The sequence below is a fragment of the Saccostrea echinata genome, unplaced genomic scaffold, assembly GCF_033153115.1.
Source record: "Saccostrea echinata isolate AGI-Se365-2 ecotype Australia unplaced genomic scaffold, CSIRO_AGI_Sech_v1 ptg000043l, whole genome shotgun sequence".
Classification (NCBI taxonomy): Eukaryota; Metazoa; Mollusca; class Bivalvia; order Ostreida; family Ostreidae; genus Saccostrea; species Saccostrea echinata.
In genome coordinates this window covers 1750410-1773783 of record NW_026889792.1, presented here as the reverse complement: position 1 = coordinate 1773783, position 23374 = coordinate 1750410, and the positions used below count along the sequence as shown (strand labels likewise).

The window sequence follows — 23374 nt, the reverse complement described above, 5'->3', positions numbered from 1 at the left end:
AGTGAAAGTTGCGGGTCCTTCGGATGAGATTTAAAAACTGAGGCCCCGTGTCACGGCAGGCGTTGCACGATAAAGAACCCTCACTGCTCAATGGCCCTGAGTGCAGAGTAAAAGGTCTAGATTTGAGGATGTTGCTAAAACGCGGAACGGAAAACGGAACGGAACGGAAAATTTGATGTCAAGTTTTTCACTATGCACAGATATAATTCAGACATAGGAAGCACTATTCCTTATCTAATACTTGTATCACGAACCCTTGTTTTCTTCCTTTACTGGTAGTAGTTCATTAATTCTTATACACCAAGGGGGTGGAGCATCCAAATGTACAATAACTTCCAATATCAGGAAGTTATTGTACAGAAAAAGTACACAACTGTACAATAACTTCTTACCACATCACAGGAAGCTCCACCTCCTTTTGAATAAATGAATCAATTTTAAAAACATTTTTATTATTTCTTGTAACATTAAACTGAACTTTTTTTGGCCCGTAAATGTTTTTACATTTCACGTACTTTATTTTTAGCAAGTCTTCATTCTTAAAAATTGAAAATGTTATGTTTTCCTCACCCTGTGGCATAATCGGCTCTGCTTGCTTAATCGCCCTCCCAAACCCGCGCTTCATTTTGCTGTCAAGAATTTTCCGGAATTCACGAAACATTGGGTCATTACTGTCCAAAATGTTTTTGTCGAAGATGTTTTTATTTCCGAGGTGGCGTAATATCCCACACGATATGAGGTAGAGAGATCGGGGAGGGTATTCAATGCCATCTTTTCTCAGAGTTTCCACAATAAAACGCCCCAAGTAAAAATTCAACTGCTCTTCCGTCATTAAATATAAGAGTGGTATTTCATCAACGGAATTACCATTACGTTTCTCCCACCATTCCTCGAAGACCTTGAGAGCCCACGTGGTATTTTTCTTGGTGTTAGCATTCTCGTTCGACGCAATCAATTTTGAAATTTCATCATCCGTCACCGGTTTTCCAAACCGTTCACCATTATCACCGGGTTCCGATTTCACTGGTCGAGGCTTTGGATCGGAAATATCAGCTACTGGGTCCACTGTATCTAGGTTGAAAGAACCAAACTCGATACCAATTTCACTGTCCATATTTTCGGCACGATTTAAATTCAGCTTTTCACACAGACCCTCTGATATGGCATTTTCTTCTTCAATTTCATCACATACCTGCGAGAGTTCAGTATCTTCTTCGGTAAATCCGCATATGTTAAAAATGTCTAAAACACCTAAATCGCCCAGGTTAATGGTCGACAAATCGTCTAATACGTCCATCCTCCTCAACTTCATCGAAGTAAATGACTAACTGCGCAAAAATATTCCAAGAATATAACGATGAATTAGCGGGAAATTACTTCGAAATGTCCCGATAGTCTATAGAACCAATAATATGCCGGTTGCAGAGCGGGAAAACATAACGGAATCTATCGAATGCTGTCGGCTGTATTACAAAAAACCCCGATATTTTCGCGGGTACATTCCCTGATACATTCATATGATATGATACATTCCCACGCTGTTTTATGGAAAATTTTCGCCCTAGTGTTCCGAGCTTTCTGATTGGTTCGTTGATACAAGTCAGTTAAGTTACATTTTATCTCGTGAATCATGGATAATCAAGGGGGCGGAGACTCGTTTGCTTCGCAAACTCGTCACCGCCCCCTTGATTATCCATGATACACTCGATAAAATGTACTTTAACTATAACATGTAGTTCATATCTAATTAAAAGTTATCGTAAAAATGTGATTTATTCATGATTTTTTTCCCCTCAAAACATGTGGTATATACATGCAATGGTCAATAAAATGCACATTGTGTCATGGTGCGGTACTTTTTCTTTTGATGTTAGCCATACTTTAAATCAGATAGAAAACCTTTAGCTGAATTCCAAAGTACTATTACTTCTAGGGGGCGGAGCTTAGCCCTACAATAACTTCCAATGTACTGTACAATAACTTCCAAAAGAACTCAATACTTTTTGATTTTTTTTTCAATTTCTGTAAGCATATACAACCTATCCAGAGGAAAAATGAGAAACCTCACAAAATTCACCCCCCCACCCCTTCAATCTGAAAATGCATACGTGAAAACCATTTTCATGAGGATTACATGTAAACATTCAAAAATTTTAAAAATACATAGAATTTCATGAAATACATGTATTCAAATTAAAACGAATTATTGAAATCTAACAATATTGAAAACGCGCAGTTCGATGATTCCCTTAATACTATAACAAGTGTTTTCTAAGTTCTTTGTGTTACATGCAAACTGATACATGTTCGTATGTACATGTATCTGGACTATTTCACACTTGATACCTTTGGCTACAGTACTTGACTCGGATTTCCTCAGGACATGCAAGCATATCCCTAATAACAGTAATGTAGCGGGTCATAGCAATGCATAGTGCGGGCGGATCCAGGTTTCTAGTATTGTGCCTGCATTTGTTATGGTTCTTGAAATACTCATACTGCTTAAATTAATCCATCAAATACAATTGCACACTCTAACATTGCTCGACTTTTCAATGCAACCATCTCCTTCGTACTTTCTGCTTTGTTTGAACACCCTATTCACTTACGATGGACCTAGGTCTATGACGTTATGTCGCGTGCAGTTTGGTGCTGAAGGAGTGACTCTGCAAATGACCATGTCACAGGCATTTACAGACACTTTCTTTCGTTTGTAAGGAATTTATTGTACAGAGAGGCGTGACAATCTCTTCGCTGCGCGACTCAATTGCCACGCCTCTCTGCACAATAAATCCCTTACAAACGAAAGAAAGTACTATAAATATAACTTAATTAGACTCACATCCCAATTATCTATCAGAATGTCTCATTTTTCACTCATCCAGATCTGAATTTTAAAAATGGCTTATTCGTCAAAGACAAAATCATCATTATTGATTATGAAAGGGGTAATGATGTTTTCAATCTGATTAAAATCAGATCCTTTGATCCGCTCACATAGATCGCTACACAAGGATCTCCTTGTGTAGCGATCTATGTGAGCGGACCAAAGGATCTGATTTTAATCAGATTGTGTTGTTTTGAAACGGGCGGAGAAAAACAGACAGTAAATATACGTTTGTGTTAGAAACAACGATCACTGGCATTAAAGAAAAATTTTAAAAAGTTTTATTACAATTACAGGAGTGTTTTGATGCAATCCACAGGGGCCTGAAACGGGGATTTAAAAAAGATAACATGCATGTATGTGGCCAAATTGTGCAAAACAGCGCAAACTGATTGCACAGAATAACGTAAAGAGATGGATGGAGAAATTACATATTTCGGAGAAAATTTAGAGTTGTTAGTTATATTTTAGTAGGGGGATGCAAAGAGGTACGTTATCCATGCTTAAGGTGCATTGGTACATATGCATTGAAAATTATGTAATTTTTCCTTCATACGGCTCATAAGGATATCGAACACCTGCCGTTCATGTAGATCAGAGTGATCTTCAATAAAGTTTTCCCACTCATCCATATTTTACCACATGTTACATGTATATATGTACAGCATTAGATATTTTCTGTTCCTTTTTCTGTACCCTGTGCTTTGTCTATGTTCAGAGATCTTCATGATTAAGAGAAAGAACATGACTAAATCAACTCGTTTATTAATAATAACGGATTAAATATGAAACATTTATATGTATACTGTTTCTGGTATGATTTTTTTTTATCTTAAGTGCTTTAACCTTGAATCATTTTCCGTTCCGTTCCGCGTTTTAGCAACACCCTAGACTTGAAGCCCTTCACCTTTATATGGTGACGTCTCTATATGAGTGAAAAAATTCTCGAACGGGACGTGAAACAATATACAATCAATCCGACAATTTGTTGGAATTCAGATGGATACTAATTGCGCCTCGTTATAAGCAGACCTATTTTTGTATTCATATGAAGCAGAATTTATTTAAAAACTCCTTCATGAAAAGAAGAAGCATCTTACTGTGGCCTTAAACTTGATGTATAGACGACGTTTTATAAATTAACAATGTTTATTTTCATACCTACGTCGATTCGTATTTATTCCTTTGAACTCGAAAGACACCACACAGTCTGGCATATTTCTTTCATATTTCTACTGCGAAAAAGACATTTATGACAAACTAACAATGAACGTAATAACCTCAACTTTTCTATCCTCACCTTCCCTTATTTAGGTAGCAATAAACCATTATCACCTGCATTTGAAAAAGATGAAAACAAACAATCCAGAATCCGTAAACAGGACATAAAACACGGACCTCGGAAATACCAAAAGAAAGATCAGGTGCCTTAGGAGTAAACATCCCCTGTTGACCAGTCACTGTGAACCTTATGTTTTGATCAGGTAGTCGGAACATTCCATAGTAAATTTAGCATAAAAACAAAGGCCTAAGAATTGGTATAAAACACGTCAGCCAAAATACAACATTATGATAGGTTATCTTTGCTAACAAGGTCATGAGTTTATGTTTCCCAGCTAATTCAATACGCAAGAGCATGTTTCACCACGAACAATTTCTAAACCGAGGCAAGCTATTGACAAATAGAGTGTTGATACAATGATATAATCGTTTTAAGTCAACATTTCGCAAATTTTATGATTAACACAGTGACCTTGTTACCAAATACAATCTATCGTTATGTCGAATGCTGATTAACTTTTTTCATTTATATTGTATGGGCATTTTTTCCACTTGCCCGACCGGTCACGGTAGCCTAGTGATAGGGCGCACGCTTCGTGATCGGGAGGCCCGGGTTCGACTCTCGTTCGCGGCGCTGCGTCAAACCTAAAATGTAAACACAGGTAGTGACTGTTCCTTCGCCAAGAGCCCGGCACTAGAAGTAAAAGTCACGGGGTCTTTCGGATGAGACGTTGAGAAACCGAGGTTCCGTGTCACGGTACGCATTGGAAAGATAAAGAACCCTCACTGTGCACTGAGTAGCCCTGAGTGCCGAGTATAGGTCTAAATTTGAAGCTCTTCACCGGCATGCGGTTGACGTATCTAATTGAGTGAAAAATTCTTGAGTTGGACATTAAACAACAATCAACCGTTTGCCCGATCATGACAAGAAGCAAACAGCGGTCAATACCTGTCGACAGGGGCACTTACTCCTCATTGGCACCTGATCCCACCTCCCATATTTTTAGAAGTCCGTCTTTGCTCTGCTCCCAATCTGTATTGCTCCAATAGACTTTTGAGGTTGAGCTTGATTACTGTTCGTTATCTTCATATTTCATCTATCAGTCAATCGGGGAAAAAAATCCCATTTTCTACCATATATTTGGAAAAAAATCTATTTGACTTGGAGAAATGTTGCCATGCTTATTGTTTTCCCAAAATTCTAAAAAAAAAAATTGCTGCTTTATTTCCTTCCTAAATTATTTTACAGAGTATGACTTGTATCACTACCCGCCTTATTTCTAAATCGTAAGTAAATTCACGAAGATGAAAATCCAGACAATCCATGAAAATCGCCATCAAGAAATGGACCTTCACAGAAATGAATCTAAACGTAATTTCAAAGAATTAAGCAACTTCAACTCCGATCTTTTCGATAGGCACTCCCCAGCTTAATTGTTAATAAATATATATTTGCAATACTTGTTATGTTTATAGTATAGTATATATATTTTTTTAACAATTAAGCTGGGGAATGCCTATGATCTTTTTCACAACAAATCGGTGGGTGCGAGGCTAATCTGAAAAATAATCAGTCGGGTGCTGCGAGAGACACAATCGTAATTGTTGGTATGAGAGTACTTAACCTTTTCTCTCGGTTGGGTGAGAGACTAGTTTTATTTATTTTGTTTAGAGTGATGAGAACAAAAAAAAATGATTGTATTTTTTTCAACACAAAGAAACCTGTGTATGACGACTGGCAAGAACATCCAACAAGTAATACGTTTGGCTGTATTCTACCAAGTGACAGCCATCAAAGTTGTTCAGCGTTTAAAATCAGCATTTGTTCAGGTAATCTCATTCAATATACATGTATATTTTGACATAATTGTTTTAATTTTATTTAGAAATTGATTTAGAATGAAATATAAATTTATTTTAAATTGCATCCAGTGTATTGTGTATGCTTTGGCTGGAAAGAAAAATCTTTTAGAAAGACCTTGTTGAGGTTTTAACTTACCAGGAGAAATGAATTGGGTATGCGAGAATTGCACAGTTATAATCGCGTCTATTGGGAAAGTTAACTGAACTTGCTTAAGTTTACTTAGTCTTCTTAATGCCAGTAGCACATAAGGTAGCCACACTGTCCCTCCACCCTGTCCGATCCATTGCTGTTGGTTTCACTGTGCTCCACGACAACCCTATCCGTTTCAGCTCGCTTTCTGCTGTTCTTTGCCATGTTGTTTTTGGCCAACCCCTTTTTTGCCTTCCGCTATCCAGAAGATGCTTTCTCTGGTGATATTAGCTGATCTTTCCTGAGCAGATGGCCGATCCCACTCAACTTCCTTCTCGCAATCTCCACAACGAAGTCTTCCTGTCCTGACATCTACCTGAGGTCGTTGTTGGACACTATCCTTAGGCTTAAGATTCATAATCATCCTCCGTTTCCTTCTGAGGTCTTTCCGGAGCTTCCAGCATTCCGATACGTATAGTAATACTGATTTTACACTACTATTGAAGATCCTGAGCTTTGTTCTAATTGTAATATAGGAGAAGGTCCAAAAGTATTTGAAGATGGCAAACACGTGACAGGCTTTATTGATTCTTGATATAATGTCCTCGGATGTTCCTCCTTAAGTTTTTAAAATGTTAAAACCCTTGCCTCCTTTTTACCTCTCTGTCCATGTCTTTGCAGGACTTTGATAAGGTTTTGTGTAAGCTCTGTGTTGTCTTTGCAGTCTAGAAACTTTGACCTATCTTCTATCTCTCTGATATGAGTCCATGTATCAGATGTTAGCTACTCCCTAATAAAAATACTATAGTTTACTATAGATAACTAAAGTATTAAAGTAAAAACTTTGGAACTTTGATTTACTATAGGAAAAAATTAGAACTTTGATTTACTATAGTAAACACTTTGGAACTTCGATTAGCCCACCATTCAAAAGGTCCTACCAATGGTTGCAAAACTCCTTCATGCTGTTGAAATCAAGGAGGATGACGTTGGCATTATTAAGAAAGTTAAAGAGAAAATTTCGTTTAAGATGAATAAAAGAACATAACGAGAATCAATCTCACTGCTAGGTTCTGCACTAAATCCTTTTGCCGATGAATGGTGTTGCCATGGTTACTAAGAATAGAAATTTCCATGAAATTCTTTCAAAATGCTACTTCTCTTACAGTTTTGGTCTGATTTCAGTATAACTTGGCACACAAGTAGACTACGCTAAGATACAAAATTGTCTCTATTGTTATTTGATTTTGTTGAATGATGTCATTAGTAAAATTGAAATTTCTGTAAAATTCTTTTAAAAGGCTACTCCTCCTACAGATTTTGTCTGATTGCAATAAATCTTAATAACACAAAAATCTCAATAAAACAAAAAGAGACTACACCAAGGATCATTATTCTATGTATTGCTGTTGCAAAGTTTCATGTACAAGTGCTACTTTAAAGTACAAACCAGTAGAGTTACAGTCTCGTCAGAGACTTCTGTGTGTGTGTTTTTTTGTTTTGTTTTGTTTTGTTTTTGTTTTTTTTTTGTTGAAAATTAATATCCATTTTTGTACACATTTGAAGCTGAATAAAAAACTCATGAATTTCATTAAAGAAATCGATGATAAAAAAAAAACCACAAGTGGTGTCATAATTTTAGTGAAAGTAGTCAACTTTACGGCTATGAAAGGCGCAATATAAAGATGTAATAGGGAGGGGTACAACTAAGCATGCAGTGCAGTGAAACCCAATACTCATACACAGCACACTGTTGTGGTGATTAATCTTGTTGAAAGAACATACAAAAAATTACATTATGTAAACATCATAATTAATTAAATGTTGATGTATTCTTATGATAAGTATTGTATATAGCTGAAGTTTTAGAAGTTCGGTACAAATGAATTAACGATTACGACAGCTTAGAACGTACTTATTTGTTACCTCCTCTCAGGATTTTTTCTTCGAATCCGTGGTCAGCAATGCATGGGGAAAGCTTACCACGGATTTTTACCACATCAGCATAGGCCTCGGCCAGCACCTCCATTTCTGTGTCCGTCCAGTTTGGCTTTTGTGCCTTTTTCTCCATGTTCATGATATGATGTTGATCTCTCAAATGGCTAAAGTACATCACATTCACAAGTTCATTCACAAGTTTTCACTGTTATGTACTCAACCTACTCTATTTCATTTATCCTCAGGAATTCACAGTAATCGCCCAACATAGTAAATTCTGGGTTCCATATGGTAGCATATTTGAAGACGTTGAATCCTTCAAGTTGTTCACTGTAAGTAATTTCTTTACGATTGACACTGTGTTTGAACATTTCGTAATAACAGTTTTTAAATGCATCCTTCATGCCATCTTTCACGACTAGTTGTAGACTGTGGGCATAATATCTCTTGTGCAATGCAAGGCAAATTTTGTTGGCATAAAAAACACGTTGCCAGTATGACGCAGTGATTAGGGAATTTGTTGTAGAGCTGCGTAGTAAGGAGTTGATCATTACGTCGCGGGTTGGAATCCCACTGCGGGACGAGGAGACAAGTCATTCGGATGAAACTGTTTAAACAAAGGTCCCATGTCGCAGTAGGTGCTGGTACAAAAAAGATCCATCACTATTCAAAGGCCGCGAGTGCCGAGTACAGGTCTAAAATTGTGGCCCTCCGGGGAAGCGGTGGCGTCTCAATACGAGTCTCGAAGAGACGTTAAACAAACAAATACACATCACCACATTCATCATCTTTTGAATCATCCAAAATCTCTTCATGGATGAATCCTAGTAAACTAAAAGCATTAACAATATTTGTAGCATTGCCACCAACCACTGTAAGAATTTTCTCAGCAATATTATATGCTGAAAAGTTCCTTTCATACTCTGTTCTAATGTTTTCTGCTTTGTGTCCGTCTCTAAATTCCTTGCAACGCAGCATTACACAGACCATTGTCCAGCTGTACATGTAGCATAAAATGTTCCATTATTTCCAAAAGCCCTTCGTTTTGCAGCATAAAGGCTTTCAGCTGTCTTCAATTGATGTTTTACATTTCTAGATAAAATCATCCACTGCGGGACGTGGAGACCAGTCCTTCGGATGAGACATACTAGGAGGTAGGAAATCCTACTCATCGTCTTTTGATATATCTGCGTCAATAGAGACGTAAACACAGGCAGTGACCGTTCCTTCGCCAAGCGCCCGGCATAAGAAGCGAGAGTCACGGGTGTTTCGAATGAGACCTTAAAAACCGAGGCCTCGTGTCACGGTAGGCGTTGGCACGATAAAGAACCCTCACTACTCAATGGGACTGAGTGTCGAGCGTAGGTCTAAATTTGAAGCCCTTCACCAGTATATTGTGACGTCTCTATATGAGTGAAAAATTCTCGAATTGAACGTAAAACAACATACGATCAATTAACTATATCATCTATACAGCCTCAAACTAACCCCTGACAACAAATTTAACAATTTTGGAAGAGGAACTCATGATTAGCATAACTATGCACTAAATTTCTCTGCTAAATAATCAGGAGCTGAGAAGATTTTTCAAAGAATTAATGCATTTTCAGAATATAATTAACAGTGCCCTATCCTACCACCAGAATACCTGACCCAGGGGCTATGAATTTCACAATTTTGGAAGAGGCATCCATGCTCATTCAGGGTTTCAGATTGAAATAAGTAACTTTAGGACAATTGGCATATTTACCAGAATATTTATAGGCAATTTTGTTCTAATTCCTTTCAAACTATAGGCCAAGATGCAGTAATCATAAATTTAAAAAAAAAAACACATGTAAAAAGCTGAATGATGCGTTTTATTTTCAGTATATTTTCCTGGGTGTTTGTTTTGAAAATTTGCAATGCACTTGGAAAATCAAAAATTAACATAATCTGTTCCAATTATTTGGATTTTCATTAATTGATCTTGAGTGTCAGTGTTCAGACGATTTGTAAGGGGAGTGAGGGTTTGATTTTGTACAGAGAACCCTCTTTCGCATCCAGCTGTGTTGACAGGGCAAGTCAAAGCAAGAAACGCTAAGTTAGTGTTATTTGGAAAATCATCCTTGTCGTAAGTACTGATTAGACATAGAGTTTCTGGGATATTTCTGAACAACTGTTTTTTTTTCCAGCTCTTTACACTCTAGCTGCTTCAGAATTAACAATAGGTTCGCTCTTCTTTGATCTGGTCTCCTTTCCCTCTTTCAAGCTGTGTTCTTTTTTCTGTCCCATAATGATTTAGAAGAACATCCAGCTCATCATTTCCCCATGCATCTAGCTCATCTTGGCTTAAAAAGGATATTGGTCGCATTGACAAGATGCCGAATGAGGAAAGAAGATCTGTATCTTGAAATCTAAACTTCAAGACATATTTACATTACTTAAATGCAATTTGTTACATCTGTTTTAAAAAAGTTTATATAATGAGCACTAAAATGTATGAATTAAATTTCAAGTTTCTAAAGACCTTCAAAATTAAGTTTTAAATTTATAGAGAAAACAATAAACATCAATGTAATCTTTCATTATGTCTAGTTCTTTATTTTTTGGCCGACTGATTTTAAGGCAATGTTTTAAAAAATATTAATTGTACCTTGCTTCAATATTCTTAATAAGTTTTCTGATAAATTTTGACTTGATGCTGCTGATGTCACTCTGAGGACATTTAGCAATACTGTGCTCTTTGATTGATTGATTATTGTTGTTTAACGCCGAGTCGGCAATATTTCAGCCCAATTAAGAGCCCTCTATACACTGCACACTAGAGAGTTCTGATTTTGTGGTATTTTTATGCGGATAGAATGATCTGCCCTTTGATCAAGAATAAAATAAATTGAAATGCACAGTTTATTATTTAATTTGTGATCAGATCAAGCATTCATAACACTTGAATAGGGCAAGATAAAAAGATTGAACACTCCATTTGCAGATATTTTGCCCACTTAAGTAAACAAATGATTTATGTTCATCAGTACTTCATTGTCTTTGAACATTTTTCCTGGGGGTAAATGCAAGGCACCTATGATGAAAATCTGATAGATAAGCTCAGTGCATACTCCTTTACACACTATAATTTTCTCAATCTCCAAAAAATATTTTTCTCTAGTGTATAGAGGTTCCTTAAAGATATACACTCTATAACTTGCGTCAGATAAAAATAAAGTTGGAAATTTATTTATTTTGTTTTCCAAATAAAGTTACGAAAATATTGTAAATTAAACAATTAAAATGAACGCGTTAGGAAGATCTCAAATTATAATTATTTATTATCCTACTAGGAAAGTAATGCCTGTATATTTAAATTCATGCATCACGTGACACCGTCGCTACTTTTAGAACGGTAAACAAAAATGGCGTCAAGAAAACGAGGTAGGCTGTTTGGTATACAAATAACTTTTGAAATGGATGGCACACGTCTAATGCTTAAAGATACTTATCCTTTAAAACAACTAGTATTAAGCATCTACTCTGTAATGACAGATATTGACCATTTACTCATAATTGTAGTCAAAATGCAACGTACCGCGTTGTCTATGATTTCCCGCGGACATGCGTGTTTATATATTGTTTACGCACTTCCTTCATCAATATTCATGAAAAGGCTGAATTCTTAATTGCAGATCTTGCTTAATTGTTATGTAATTACAAAGACTTATTTAGTAAATCTTTGTGGAAAGTATTATTTTTTATTACACACCATGTTTCTCAAATCATTTAATCATTTTGTTTCACATAAAAAAATCGCGTTTATATAGCGTGTATATCTTTAAGTGTATATGCCAATTTATGAAGTTTTTGGTTTCTCTGGCGGCGCCCAGAGAGCGTACTCTTTTTCGAAAACCAGAGAAACTATCTTTTACGTGCCAAGGGGTTATTAGTCCCCTACCGGTGAAATCGGAGGGGACTATAGGTTTCCTCTGAGTTTGTCCCTCCGTCTGTCTGTCCCTCTGTTTGTCTGTCCCACTTGGTTTTCCGCACTTTTTTTCTAAACGCTTGCAGATATTGAGCTGATTTTTCGTATGTGAGTGTATCTTTAAGTTTGCATTTAGTTCCACTTCATTGATTTTTGACGGAATTATGGCATTTTTAATGAGAACTAGATTACACTTGCTGGTAGGGGACTAGTATTGCTAATGCAATACTCTCAGAATGCTTGTTATCCTTGACACGGGGCACCATTTAACTTCCCATCCGACGGACTCAAAATTTAAAAATATGTATTCAGTTAAAATATAAAGAAACAAGATGTGTTTGTGAAACACTGATGCCCCCGTATGGCAACTTATTGCAAAGGGTAAACTTTCTCAAATGCAAATCAAATGAGTTGCTACCCAAAATAAGGTCTCGTCTCGAGAAATATACCTGTGAAATATGAAAGACCTAGCAGCAACCATTGAATAGATATGGAAAAGGTAAAAAAAAATTTCAAAAGTAAGTTAAACATGAAGGTAAAGGTCAAAATTGACGGTGCCCAAGGAAAGGCCTTCTCACAAGAAATGCAAATATGAAATATGAAGGCCATAGCACTAATCGCTCAAAAGTTATGGCCAAGGTAAAAAGTTTTCAAAAATAGGTCAAAATCAAAGGTCAAGGTCAAAGGGTCAAAGTTGTTTGTATCCAAAGGAAGGTCTTGCCACAAGGATTACATATGTGAAGTATGAAAGCCCTAGCACCAACTGTTCAAAAGTTATGGCCAATGTTAAAGTTTTTCAAAAGTAGGTCAAACTCTAAGGTCAAAGTTGTTGGTATCCAAATGAAGGACTTGTCACCAAAATAACATATGTGAAGCATGAAAGCTAGCACCAACCATTCAAAAGTTATGGCCAAGGTTAAAGTTTTTGCAAAACTGGGTCAAACTTCAAGGTCAAGGTTGTTTGTATCCAAATGAAGGTCTTGTCACAAGGATTATATATGTGAAATATGAAAGCCCTAGCACCAACCATTCAAAAGTTATGGCCAAGGTTAAAGTTTTCCAAAAGTAGATCAAATTCCAAGGTCAAAGGGTCAAAGTAATTGGTATCAAAAGAAAGGTCTTGTCACAAGGATTACATTTGTGAAGTATGAAAGCCCTAGCACCAACTGTTCAAAAGTTATGGCCAATGTTAAAGTTTTGCAAAACTGAGTCAAACTCTAAGGTCAAGGTCAAAGTTGTTTTTATCCAAAGGAAGATCTTGTCGCAAGGATTACATAGATGAAGTATGAAAGCTCTAGAACCAACTGTTCAAAAGTTAAGACCTTTCTTTAGATACCAACAAATTTGACCTTGATGGTGACATACTTTTGAAGAAACGTTAACCTTTTCCATATCTATTCAATGGTTGCTGCTAGGACTTTCATATTTCACAGGTTTATTCCCTAAACAAGACCTTACTTTGGGTACCAATATATTTGATTTGCATTTGAGAAAGTTTAACCTTTGCTATAAGTTGCCATACGGGGGCATCAGTGTTTCACAAACACATCTTGTTTTACTTTAACGCTATGGGCTGCCATGTGAGAATCCATGTAAAATTCAAAAAAAGATCAAAGGCAAACTGAAATTCATAAACAACTTTTCACCTACACTCGGCACTGAGGGATCTTTTTCGTGCCAGCACCTACTGCGACACGGGACCTCGGTTTATACGGTCTCATCCGAACGACCGGTCTCCACGTCCCCCAGTGTCATTCGAACCCGCGACGTAAGGATCAACTCCTAACTCTAGAGCGAACGCTCTAACCACTGCACCACGCAGGCGACTTCTTACAATTTTAGTCCTATTTCAATATACCTTGATTCAAAAATAGACTACTCAAAGATTCATAACTCTTTGAACGGTTTTTCCATGACTACTAAAACTATAATTTTGTGAAATTCGACCGTCATGTATCTCATTCGGTAGAGCGCTCGTTCCGTGATCGGAATCACGGCCGCCACTGACCTAAGTCGATAAAAAAAAAAATAGGTAGCAATTGTTCCTTCGCCAAGCGCTAGGCACTTTGATAGTTACGGTTCCTTTGGATGAGACCAATTTCATCCGATTTCAATTTAACTTGATATACAATTAGATTATTAAGATATGTAATAACGTACTCCACTTTTTGATTTAATGAACGGTGTTATCATGGTTACTTGAAATAGAAATTTCTCTGAAATTCTTTCAAAATGCTACTTCACCTTCTTCAATTTTTGTCCAATTGCGAATAAAATTGACTCAAAAAGATACTAAACTAAGGATCATTATTTTATTTTTTGCTGTTGCCATAATTTTAGGCCTGAGTTCTACCTTTCTCTCTTTTTTTAAAATTAAAAACCAGTAGAGCTTTATTCTCGTCCCTCTTATCCCCCTTGAAAATAAACGGGGGAGGGGGAGTGATGGGGTGTCCGTCCTTCCGTCTGTAATACTTGGATAGCCTTTTCTTATCTGCACACCTCTTACACAGCTGTTTTAAGTCTAATGAAGTTTTCACAGAATTTTTATTAGATAGTGGCAATGCGCATCTCCTAATTTAACGTTTTGATCGATTGGGAATTCTATAGCAAAACATGGTCATTGTCATTCTTTCTATAATATTTGGGATGCCCATCTCTTATCTGCAAGTCCTCCTTTACCACTGAATAAAATTTAAAGGGACTGTAAAAGAATCTTCTATTGCCTCCTATTTTATGTTCTGATCGGACAGAAATTAGGGGTCTCCGGCCATTAGCAAAAAATGGACTTTGCAGTTATACTCATTTCGGAACGGGGTATCATTTTTTGAACTCGCACTCTATATATTATTTACAGCGTAATATGTAACAGAGCATTACTACGATAAACTACGATAAATCTGAAAAACTTGAAAGGAATCGCAGCACTACACTTGAAGTATTACTGTGACTGTCACCAAAAAACTGTGTGATGCAGATTTGCAGCAGCATAGAAGATAGGATTCTCAGGAATATGGGAAAAGGCTATGCTGAGCAAAGGACAATTGGAGGGGAAGGGCAGCTTGGAGTCATTTATAATCTTCTACATAGTCTTCATCTGTTGTTGCTTCTAGCTCTGACAATTTGGCATGCCAAAAGCAACTCTTGTGACTTTTTAGCTCTACTGGTCAGAGACCAGAAGAGTTTATGCGATAGTAAGGTGTCCGTCGTCCGTCCGTCTGTCTGTCTGTCCGTCTGTAAACAATTTTTCAAAATGCTACTCCTCCTACAGTTTTGGTCTGATTTCAGTATAACTTGGCACACAAGTAGACTACACTAAGATACATAATTCTGTGTATCGGTTTTTGATTTCGATGAACGGTGTTGCCATGGTTACTAAAAATAGAAATTTCTGTGAAAAACATTCAAAATGCTACTCCTCCTACAGTTTTGATCTGATTTCAGTATAACTTGGCGCGCAAGTAGACTATACTAAGATACATAATTCTGTGTATCGGTTTTTGATTTCGATGAACGGTGTTGCCATGGTTACTAAAAATAGAAATTTCTGTGAAATACTTTCAAAATGCTACTCCTCCTACAGTTTTTATCTGATTTCAATATAACTTGGCACACAAGTAGACTATACTAAGATGCGTAATTCTGTGTATCAGTTTTTGATTTCGATGAACGATGTTGTCATGGTTACTAAAAATAGAAATTTCTGAGAAATACTTTCAAAATGCTACTCCTCCTACAGTTTTTATCTGATTTCAATATTACTTGGCACACAAGTAGACTATAATAAGATACATAATTCTGTGTATCGGTTTTTGATTTCAATGAACGGTGTTGCCATGGTTACTAAAAATAGAAATTTCTGTGAAATACTTTCAAAATGCTACTCCTCTTACAGTTTTGGTCTGATTTCAGTATAACTTGGCAAGCAAGTAGACTACACTAAGATACATAATTCTTTATATTGATTTTCTGATTTTGATGAACATTGTTGCCATGGTTACTAAAAATAGAAATTTCCTTGAAATAACTTCAAAATGCTACCCCTACAGTTTTGGTTTGATTTTAGTATTACTTAGCTCACAAGTAAACTACACTAAGATACATTATTCTCTGTACCAGTTTCGGATTTTGATGAACGGTGTTGCCATGGTTACTAAAAATAGAAATTTCCTTGAAATACCTTCAAAATGCTACTCTTCCTACAGTTTTGGTCTAATTTTAGTATACCTTAGCACACAATTAGACTACACTAAGATACATAATTCTCTGTACCAGTTTTGGATTTCAATGAACGGTGTTGCCATGGTTACTAAAAGTAGAAATTTCTTGAAATACTTTCAAAACGCTACTCCTCCTACATTTTTTGTCTGATTTCAGTATAATGTGGCATACAAGTAGACTACAGAGATACATAATTGGTGTTATTGTTTTTTGTTGAATGATGTTGCCATGGTTACTTAAATCAAAATTTCTGTAAAATTGTTTTAAAAGGCTACTCCTCCTACAGTTTTAGTTTGATATAATAATAAATCTTGCCACAAAAGAGACTAAACCAAGGATCATTATTCTGTTTATTGCTGTTGCAAAGTTTCAAGTCAAAGTGCTACTTTTATCTTCCTTTATAAATACAACCAGTAGAGCTACAGTCTCATCAGAGACTTCTGGTTGTGAGCTTTTCTCGGTGATTTGTCCCCCGGGCATCCAACACTGTTATCTGTAGCGCTGTATTCCTCAGTATGGCCTTTTGCTGTATATTGATTGATTGTATTTTGTTTTACTTTCCGTTTGAAAACTTTTCACTCATATAGAGACATCATTAGCTGTATAAAGGTGACTTGGTTTCTGTAGTAAACTTTAAGGTTCTCTGTGATGCCTTCATACAGTGGTTGCGTTTTGCTCGTTGTGTTCGGCGACAGGAAGAAGAGGCGGGTGGTTTTCAAGTCAGCATCTTTTGGGTGGAATGGATATATCGGACCTTTGCAAATTTTCTCTTCTGGTTCTGAAATTTCCAATTTTCTTATCTAGGTTGACAAAAAAGCTCTGAAGTGATCCAGGCTTTTTCATTTGCCTCAGAAGACGTAGCCAGTGTTTTGCTGTTTTTAAAACATGGCAGGTTTTTTGACTTCTCGATAATGCGAAGAGACATCTTTTCAGAACCCGTCATATTAGCGTAAACCATAGGAGTAGAAGTGCAACTTTTTCACCTTTTTACCAGCTTGGTATTATCTCCCTTTAAACTCGGAGTTTTGTCGGGAGGCGAAAAAAAAAAACAGTCCCGTGGCGGAGGATACATGGGGCACCTTCTGAATGAAAAAAAAAACAATTTTTATACTTACATGTAAGTGGTGTTTGTTAGTAGAACATTTTTTTCCCTTTTGATTGCATTGATGATAACTAGAGAATAGTTTCTTACCAATATCTTCTATATTTCTTCTTTATTTCTTCTGAGGTCCTACTCCTGAAAAAAAAATAATTTCTAAACATACATGCCGTTTTTTTTTTTGTTGTTTTTTTTTTTTTTTTATAATTTATTAGTAAACAGTTTTCCCCATTCTGCATTCATTAGTTTGTTGCTTTCTTAAAGGGGTTTTCTTAACATTGGGACATATTGAAATATAGACAATTAGTTTTAACCGAAAACATCCTGTTAACTACTCACACCTGTTGTCATTCATGAAGATATGGACAGGAATTAAAAAATATATATATAGATATTTTTATATGATACTTTAAGAATATAAAAAAGGTAATTCTCTTTCTTGATTTCACGGTTCATTACAACAAATTGGCTATTTACTATTCTGTCTTTTTGCTGGCAGTTCCTTATCTACAACAGCATACTCTTGGAGAGACTGAGGTGGCAGAGGATAGTTTCGGATTAAGTACCGGTCAAAAAATATAAAAAATAGAGAAACCTAAGGTTTGAAAGCATATTATATGTGATTTTATTGCTAGAATATTTTATGTGTGCATTTGGAGGAATTGGTGGCCTTGTATATTTTTGCTAGCGCTCTCGAGCGCTAGCAACTACGTTAGTCTATATTTCTGAAATACGCATGCTCGATTTCACGGTCGGGGATTCTGGGAAAACTACTGTAGATAGACTGTACGATAACAGTTTCGTTTTGTCATACAAAAATAGAAATGATCCGAATATTTACACTGACCTTTCCTGTCTGATATGCGCGAAATACATTTCGTAGGTTAGAGAGAGTCAATACCAGTCCAGATCCGGATTCTGAATTTTTTTTTAATTTATTGTCTAACCTACACATAAAAGTACAAGAAAAAATTTGGCCATATAATGCCAAAATTCTAGACATCTAGCTTTCCTTACAGTTTTACCACTTTAGTGGATAATTCCGGCAAGCTCGGAAAAAACAACAACAATCTTTTTAGAGTATGTCGGAAAGACATGTCAATTTAGTGTTTATCATCTGAAAATACATATGATCTGAAGTTTCGTGTTTTGTTTTCTAACCTGCACGTAAATGAACAAAAAGTAACAGTAACACGGGTCTTATAAAACCAAGACTGTTATTTCTAAAGCTGTAATGAAAACATAGCTTTTCTAATCTACCTTCATAGATCTTTCCGGCAAGCTCCGAAAACCGCGGCAACCTCGGATATGTTTTCCGAGCTTGCCGGAAAGGCCCAAAGGTGCTCATAAGGCATTGGTACTACTGACCTTTTATTTTTCACCTTTTCAATTGAAATTACAGTAAAATACAGAATGCTTAAAGCACAGTTAGGAGTTACGCCATTGCCGACGTGAAGCACACCCTTAGATTCACCTTTCTGAATTGTGACCCCCCCCCCCAAACTCAACCCCCAGTGCACCAATCTGCCTTCCTATTAATAATTAATTGATTCAGCAAATTTAACAAATGGTTTAGATATCTTCTTCTGTATTTTATTATGCTACAGCGCTAGCTCACCAATCTTTTTAAAAGATAAGCTTGTATCGATATATGACACTTTAGTGTCACTACCACTGTTTATGGGATATGGACTAGAAATACGAAACTAAGATCAAAAATCACTCTTCCGGTATTTCACCAGAAAAGCGGGGTGGGTTCATAGGATGAATTGTAGCTTGAGAACGAGGTGGTTGAGCCATTATCTCTTGCTGTTCAGTGGTATGTACAGGTGTTTGTCTGCATTTTGTGTGGTAGCGTAGGGCATTAGCACGGGCCTGGAAGCTGTTGCGGATCTGGCGAAATAGTGAAAATAAGCTAAATTTTCATGAAATTTTAAGATTGTCCCTGTGCCATCATTAGGGCTCATTGTGTAAGTTATACATGTTTTATTCCTAAAAGCTTCAAAATCCTCAAGGGCCTAGACCATACTATTGTTACATGTAGAGAGAATTTAAAATTTTCCAATGCACATTTTACAAGCAGCTCAATATTAAGAAAAACGTCAGCCAAACGTTTTGATTGCCAAAAAAACTGTCCTCTGCCACCTGAATAAGAATGCACAGGTCATTCTGCGCCAATCTTTCTCTTTCTGAATTTTTTTTTATACATTATGATGTTGAATGACTTAACTGTTCTTGGACCATTAAAAATTTCACTGATCATTTGATTTGGGATCCATTAAGTCATACAGAAGATTCAATGATTTTTTTTAATTATTGTAGAACTACGTCGTATAACGTCATAGTTAAGTGAACGAATGCAAGACTGTCTCAGCTAATGAAAATACACAACTGTAATAAATGAGTGACACGTGTAGTGTATTTGGGGTGTTCTTATTCTGAAATTAAGGTCGGGCTCGGGTGCCCATTTATCTCTCTCTCTTCCCGCGTTTCCGCCAAGCTGGGTGCAGGCCATGATATGAGAGCTGCGTAATATTGTAAGATAACGAATCAATTGTTCCTAATTAATAGATTATTTTTACTTAAAGTGACGTGATAATCTTTGTTCTTTTGGGAAATCACTTTATTGGCGTCACCGGTAGGATTTCTGACGGTCTTGTGAGACCGAAGCGGTGCCTAGGGGACACCGCGTGGTCTATCCACGTGTAGTTGATGATGTTCTAATTTTATGTCGGCGGAATAGAATCAGGTATAAGTAATGAAATTTGCAAGAAATCAGTGATTTGGATATGTATTTATGTGAATTGATTTTTCTGTTGAGTTGTGATGTTTTTGTGTACCAGGGCAGTAGGTCAACCCAAACTTTAATCTGTTGTCAGTTGGCCCAAATATGAGTTATGAGTGAAAAGAAAATGTTATTTGTTCGAGGTAAGGAGAGTCCCGAGCGCATGAGTGGCATGGGTGTCCTGGGGGGGGGGGGGGAGCTAGCTAGGCCGGGTGGTTTGGCAGGGGCAGGATGCTAATGCATATGGTGGCTCTCAACTTGACAGGGTAGACCAATTTTTCGGGCTGTTGACTCCGTTTAGACCACCAGTATTTAGTACCCCAGGTATTAGAGGGGGTGAGAATAGTACTGTAGTTGGGGAAGTAGATATGCCCCTCATCATTGGGAGTAATGATAGGCCTGTAACTAGAAATCTGACCAGTCAGCAAGGGCCCCGCCAAGGGTTAGAAATATAAGGGTGCAGATAAGGGGATGAGAATTTTACTTGATTCCAAAAAATTTCAAAATATATAAAGAATAAGCAACTGCTAAATATCCAACAATCTGTAAATAGCATCCTTGTATTTACATAAGGCAGTAAAAAACACCATATCTATAACTCAATTAAATGTATATTTAAAAATGAATGAAGCATCTGTTTTCAAAAATGCCAGCCTTCAGTGAATGCAAATATCACCCAGGCTTGACCTGAACTCCAAAACAAATATCAGTTGCAGACAAAGGTGTTAATTAATCTTAAAGTGACAGAAAGATAACCCTCTAAAATATTCTGCAAACCAGCAAGATAATCAAACCCACAGGATTAATTATACTGCTCTCTCAACCTGTTCTTCTAAGTTTACAATAAGAACTTCTTCAGCAATGATAGAATGAGGTTATTATCTGAATACCTGTTAAAATAATTGGTATTCTTGAATTTGCATAAGGCAGAAAAAAAAAGAAAAAAGAAAATAATAATAAAAACGATATCTTTATCTATATCTTGTTTTTAGAATTCAATGAAATCATAACTCATTGTGTACTTTACCAAAATAAAGTATGAACATTATTTAAATCCACATTTCAGAGAATGTAAACATCATTCAGAATTGACCTTAATTTCAAAACAGACTTCATTTGCAGACAGAGGTGTTAATTAATCTCAATGTGGCAGATAAAGATAAATGCTTTGGATTTTCTTCAAGAGGAAAGTTAATTAATCCCAAGAGACTCATTGCAGCCTTTCATAGTTTACAATAGGAACATTCTCAGCAGTTATCTCTCTTTGCCCATTCACTCTTATATAAAGTTAAGGAATACACCCCACCACCCCAGCTCCAAACCGGATGACATAGAGAACCAAACTCGGCATCAAAATATGTCTTACTGCCTATTCAACCAACATACCAAATTTGAGCTTAATTGGTCAACCCTAAAAAAAGTTATTAGAAAAAAAACAAAATTTGTGGACGGAAGAATGACAGACGGACAGACAGACGGACAGACAGAGACAGAGTGATTACTATAGGGCACCCGCAAATCCTTGCGGGGCCCTAATAAATACAACCACTGACATGGGGACAACTGGTGTGGACAACATCAGAGCTCTGGGGCTATACCGAGCAATGATCAGGTCCTGACCTGGTTAATGGAAGTACAGACCCAATTATCCCAATTGACCCAGATACTTGTAGGGAAGTCAGGGGATAGCCACTCCCTGGAATCTAGTTTTAGGGAGGATAGCCATAGTGCTGCAGTGAACAGGCACAATACAACCACCTTGAGTAGCACCACAGGGAATCCTGGGTCAGGAGTCTTCACTTGCGTGACTAGTGTACCTAGCAATACTCAGGTTACATGTACCAGCACTAGTGTAGTTTTCTCACATGGGGGTCAATCTGAGCAGAGGAGTAAAAAGGGACAGTGCAGGGTCTCCTTTTCAGATGGGTATGGCGGTAACCCAGTAATTCCTCCCAGTCAAAGTGTTGTCAGGGGAGTGGGGTTAGCCGTGCTTCAGGCATAAACAGGGTTAGGACACAGTCACACAACAATAAGGGGGCAGTGTCCTGGGTGGAGCCCAATTATAGTATCCTAGGTCCATCACGTCCATGTATGTCAGATGACTCTATACCCCAGGAGGCATATGCATATACAAGTAGGGAATCCCCTGGGACTCAGAGTCACTCATGTTCTGCATCGGGGCAGATGTATCTTAGGGGTCAGACAGGAATTGGGGCTGTGCCAGTCAGTTTGGAGAGTCCAGCTGTGGAGCTTGAACCAAAAGAGAGTAATGTATTAGGTGTGCCTCTATGCGGTAGAAAAAATACTTCTCTAGGAACCCCAGGAAGACTATTGGGGTCATCTCATAGTGACTCGATAAGGTTTGGACGTAATATCCCAGCTAAGGGTGCAACGATAAACCGTTTAACGGTATATCGCGGTATATTTTTCCACGGTTCAATTCACGATACGTTAAACTGATATCGCGGTTCGATTCAATCGGTCCAGAATTATCCGTTTCGTGCGTTTTATTTCCTTCTTTACTATTTCAAAATGGCTTCCTCGCAAAACGTGAGGTCGCCGATTACGCATTTACGGCAGTAAAACTCCTCTCCAGCATCTTACAGACCTCAGATTTAACACGGAGAAGGACTTTTTGTGATTATAAGTTATAGATGTTAAGACAAATGATAAACCCTTTTGATCTAAACGTATTCTTTAGTTATACACGATATTTCATCACGTGTGCATTTCGATGAAAATTCGCTGTCTTGTTGACTAAAACGTATTATCACGAGAAATATGACAACTGGTTTTCTACGTAAATAAAAGGAATGAAAGAATGAATATTTTCCTTTTTCATTCCAATTTAAAAGGAAGATTATTAGGTAAGGTTCCCGTAGTTCCCTGTAAATCTTCATCATTGGTTTAGAATGTTGTCACAACTCAGAGATCTACCTAACAATCCAATTCAAGTTAACAAAATGTTATTTTAATTATTTAAAAAAAAAAATGAACATTTTGTATAACCCTGTCAAGTTTTAAAAAATTTATGATGACAAACTTGAAAGACTGTTTAACCTTGTCATGTATCGTGATACGTATCGTATCGTGAACTGAATACCGTGATACGTATCGTATCGTGAGGTTAGTGTATCGTTGCACCCCTAATCCCAGCAGAGGCTAAGAGTCTAAGGTACACTGGTAGCTTAGAGTGGGGTTTGTTCTATGCTTAGTTT

General features: G+C 36.9%; 1 protein-coding gene across 1 annotated transcript; it reads right to left on the bottom strand.

Moving 5' to 3' along the window:
• Positions 1-388: 388 nt before the first annotated feature.
• Positions 389-1312, bottom strand: LOC133201228 (uncharacterized). The gene has a single exon (XM_061337020.1). The coding sequence runs from the start codon at positions 1310-1312 to the stop codon at positions 389-391; it is 924 nt and encodes a 307-aa protein (XP_061193004.1).
• Positions 1313-23374: the final 22062 nt, after the last annotated feature.

Excerpts from the sequence above, each read along its gene's own strand:
- LOC133201228 (XM_061337020.1), bottom strand. The coding sequence starts at position 1,312 with ATGAAGTTGAGGAGGATGGACGTATTAGACGATTTGTCGACCATTAAC.